The sequence below is a fragment of the Gavialis gangeticus genome, unplaced genomic scaffold, assembly GCF_001723915.1.
Source record: "Gavialis gangeticus isolate Ggan-Ray unplaced genomic scaffold, GavGan_comp1, whole genome shotgun sequence".
Taxonomy (NCBI): domain Eukaryota; kingdom Metazoa; phylum Chordata; order Crocodylia; family Gavialidae; genus Gavialis; species Gavialis gangeticus.
Genome location: NW_017729000.1, coordinates 43,272,978 through 43,277,172, shown reverse-complemented (window position 1 = coordinate 43,277,172; position 4,195 = coordinate 43,272,978). Strand labels below are relative to the sequence as shown.

Here is a 4,195-nt window from a genome sequence, read left to right as displayed (position 1 = left end):
TTAACCCAAATTTGGGGGGGGGGGGGGGTTGTTGTTGTTTTTATAAGAGCATCATGGAAGACCCTATTGAAGCCCTTTTTGAAATCCAAGTATATGACATCAACTGTCTCTCCCACATCTAAGCAGTTTGTTATTTCATCATAGAAGAAGACAAGGTTGGTCAGACACAACCTGCCCACAATGAAACCATGTTAGCTATCCTTCAGCATCATGCCTTCTGCCAGTCCCTCACAAACGGACTTCTTGATTTTTTTCCCCCAAATTTTACCTGTTATCGAGGTCAAACTAACTGGTCTATAGTTTCCTGGTGGATCCTCCCTTCTCCCCTTCTTAAAGACTGGCGCCACACTGGTCCTTTTCCAGTCTTCCATGACCTCTCCTGAGCACCACAAGTCTTCAAATACTTTAGCCAATGGTCCTGCAAGGACTCCAGCCAATACCCTCAGCACTTTTAGGTGTAGTCCATCTGGTCCTGCCAACTTAAAGACATTCAGCTGCTCTAAGTGTTCCTTCACCAGTTCAACACTGACCATTGTTTGGCAACCCCCTGCTTCCCCCAGCATCCATCCAGTATCCAACCAGGCAAGTGACCACCATTTGTATGTAGGAACACCAACACAAAGTATTAATTAAAGAGTTCAGCTGTCTCCTAACTGTATGTTATCAGCTGTCCTGTCCCACTCTGCAAGGGCCCCACATTTCCTTTGGTCTTCTTCCTGCTATCTAAAGAAGGACTTCTTATTGGCCTTGATTTCAGTCACCAACCTGATCTCAGTCTCCACCCCTGCCTTCCTTATCCTCTCCCTACAAATGTAGGCTATACTTGTGTATTCCTCCTTGGTGACTACCCCTTGTCTCCACCGTCTGTAAGCCTTCTTTTTCTTTTTTAAGCACTCCTTGATCCCTCTGGTAAGCCAAGAGAGATTTCTGGCTTCTTTACCACCTGTTCTGCATACAGAAATGGACCTTTTCTGTGCTCTGAGGATCACTCCTTTGAGGAATGACTACCCCTCCTGAACTCCTTTCACCTCCAGGCCCTCTTCCCACAGGGTTTCTCCCACTGTTTTCCTAAGCTCATTGAAGTCAGCCTTCCTGAAGTCAAGCACCTCTGTCCTACTGGCTGGCTTCCTTGCCCTATGATGGACAGTGAATTCTATCATCTCACGATCACTATCTTCAGATCTCCCACCAGGTCATCCCCTTTGCCTAGAACCAAATCCAAAGCCTTCCCCCTGGTTGGCCTGTTCACCTCCTGTTCATAGGTCTTCCATGAAGGTCAAAAACCTACGCGACTGGTCAGATTGGGCCGAGCGCTCCTCCCAGCAGATATTAGGGCAGGGGTGGGTAAAACATGGCCCAGGGGCCAGATGCGGCCTACCAGGCCATTCTATCCAGCCTGCGGGACCCCTAAGAAATTTAGAAAATTTAATATTAATCTGCCCCGGGCTGCCTGTCATGCAGCCCTCGATGGCTTTCCAAAACTCAGTAAGCGGCCCTGTCCAAAATAATTGCCCACCCCTGTGTTAGGGTAATTGAGGTCACCCATGACAACCATGTCCCTTGAATGTGCAGCCTCCATCAGTTTTCTGGAAAATTCCAGCTCCAGCTCCTCCTCCTGATGTGGTAGTCTGTAGTAGATGCCTGCCATCAAGTCCCCTTCTCCTCATCACCCCCATATCTTGACCCACAGGGTCTCAAGTCACCCTTCTCTCAAACCAATTTGGGTCTCTGAGGAGAGACTCAGCTCCTTTTTGTTATCTTCCTTGCCACTGTAATTATGAAGTCTAGAATGACAGGTACAGGCTGCCACTGAAATGACATATTCTGATCTTAGGATCAAAATGACTTGGAAGAAATTTGTTCTGTTAAACAGTGCAAGTTAAGTTTCCCCAGAAGGGAGATCTCTACAAAAACCCTATGCCTCATCTGAGAATATTCCAAATGCCCAGAAGTTTCTGTGTAGCTATGGACCAACCTTAGAATTCCCTGAATCCTTTATTATGTTTTATTATGATGGTGGACTAGTCATACATACAAAGCCTTTATTTGCTAAAGGTGTAATAGCATGCAGCCAAGACTTTGCAAGACATGCAGTGCTTTCAAGTTTTAAAGAATAACATTTCATAGCAAAACAAACTACTATAGCACACTTTCTAGATGAGAGGTACTTCCATTCTGTATGTCAATTTTCTTACCACAGTCAACTATTTTGGATGTAGAATGCTCAAGAGAGGATGTAAGCATTTCAAAAAGGAAAATGTTGTTTAGCTGTCTTGAACTCAAGGCAACAGCTATGCGTATCCAAACTTTCACTGTCTGGTACCTCTCACTATGAGTTCACTTTAGAGAAAAAGTCTTGAGACTGTTTAGAAGCAAATCCAACAGAAAAATTAATTAAAAAAAGTTATGGAACCTAAAATGTAATAGTTGCACATGTTCCAACTATAACAGCTTTTCATCAGAAGAGTCTAACACGGGGTGGGCAAAGTACAGCTCACGGACTGTGTCTGGCCCCCCACGTGATTTCATCTGGTTCTCAGGTGCCCACTGATAAATTGTACCTTGCCAAGCCCACACACTTTGTTCCCACCCTAGCATGCAGGAGGGCCCTGGCTCTGGCACAGCTTTGGGGTGGGGCTGCTGCTGCCACCGCTGCTGGGGTACCTGCTCAGCTTTCCCAGCCTCCAGCAGCTTCTCCTTGTGTCCCTGCTACAGCACTTGCTCTGGGCAGACAGATAGGGAAGCTGCGCCTGGGCAGAAGCATGGACTGTGGGGCCGACACCCAGCAGAGCAGTAGGAATGTGGAGCTCAAGTGGGCAGACTGGGGCTGTGGGTGTGCAGGGTTTGTGGAGTGTGAGGGAGAGGGAGGAGTATGGGAACCCCCATCCCATATGTCCAACCTCCCTCCCCTTGGCCAAAGTAGGCAGCGGGCCCTCGGGGTGCTTGTGGCCTGCACAGGCACAGCTGCCTAGCGGTGCACAGCTCCAGCCAGTTCTGGGAGCCGCATGTGGCGGCAAGGAGCACAGCCAAGTCTCTGTCATGCAGGGCTCACATACTGCTCCCAGGACTCCTGGGTGGGGGAAGCCCCATGAGATGGAGCCAGCGGCCTGGCCCTACTCCCTGCCATCATATGCAGCTGCTGGGACTCCTCTGGGAATCAGGGCTCAGTCCCAGGAGACTACTTGTGGTGGCAAAGGCCAGGGGCTGGGGGTGGGACTTCCGGTCCCAAGATGGTGACCAGGGCACTTACCTGCCAAGGGGCACATTTAGCATTACAGCCCTTGACAGCTCACCAAAACTCATTAAGCTGCCCTTCAGCTGAAATAATTGCCATTCTCTGGTCTAATACAACAACACCAAGTTGTCTCTGTGGTATACTAGTATCTTGGTTCCTAATGGCAAGTTAGGAAGTAAAGCTATTTTGGACCAGACAAATTTAACAACAGTATCATGTTTAAAAAAAAAAAAAAGAAAAAGGAACACGTGCTACAGAAGGGAAAATAAAATAACTGGAAGCAATGAAAATGGACAGGAGCAGCAAAGCATTAGTTCTCAGTGTGTCTTTTTTTTCATCCTTCACTTTAAATTAAGTGAAGGACAATGCCATTGATTTGCAACAAGAGCAAAATCCTAAAATTAAAACTGCTGTGCCTGATTCCAGAACAAAAACTTAGCAAAGTTTAAGTATACACTTTCTTCTTCATTAAAACACTGCAAAATTAATATAGAATTCAGCCTTTCAGATGTAAGGATTATAGATCTGAAACTTAACCATACTAAAAACAAAAAGCACCAAATATCGAGTTCTTACCTGAGTAACAAGAGGCTCCAGCAGTCTTTCAACTGCCAGTGTTCTTATCTCTAAACTTTTTGGGTCCCATTTGAAGTTAACGTTGCCTGCATTAACAGTAGTCATTTCTAAGAAAAGGGGGGAAAAAAAGAATATTAGCATCATCCTTACTAATTTTGGTTAATTATTGATGGACATTATTTTGAAGCGAAATGAAGCAAACCAAAGGATTGCACAGAAGGGCTGTGTTAGAGTTTCAGTTCAAGTCAAGTTTGCACTGCCTTTGGAAACAATAGTTTTCAATTAATTAGTCAGTTATTTCAGTACAATTTTTTCTTCAGTTATGACACCATTTAACACATTTGTCTAAACAGAAAAAAAAAAATACAGTATTCTCAGGGAACT

At 45.6% G+C, this 4,195-nt stretch overlaps 1 protein-coding gene across 1 annotated transcript in view; it reads right to left on the bottom strand.

Annotated features, from left to right (window-relative positions):
- Nucleotides 1–3,946, bottom strand: part of CTNNA1 (catenin alpha 1) — a 251,980-nt gene extending 248,034 nt beyond the window's left edge. Inside the window, exon 1 of the mRNA XM_019506550.1 lies at nucleotides 3,812–3,946. Coding sequence (XP_019362095.1) covers nucleotides 3,812–3,916 — 105 coding nt within the window. The 5' untranslated portion in view covers nucleotides 3,917–3,946. The remainder of the gene's footprint in view (nucleotides 1–3,811) is intronic.
- Nucleotides 3,947–4,195: the final 249 nt, after the last annotated feature.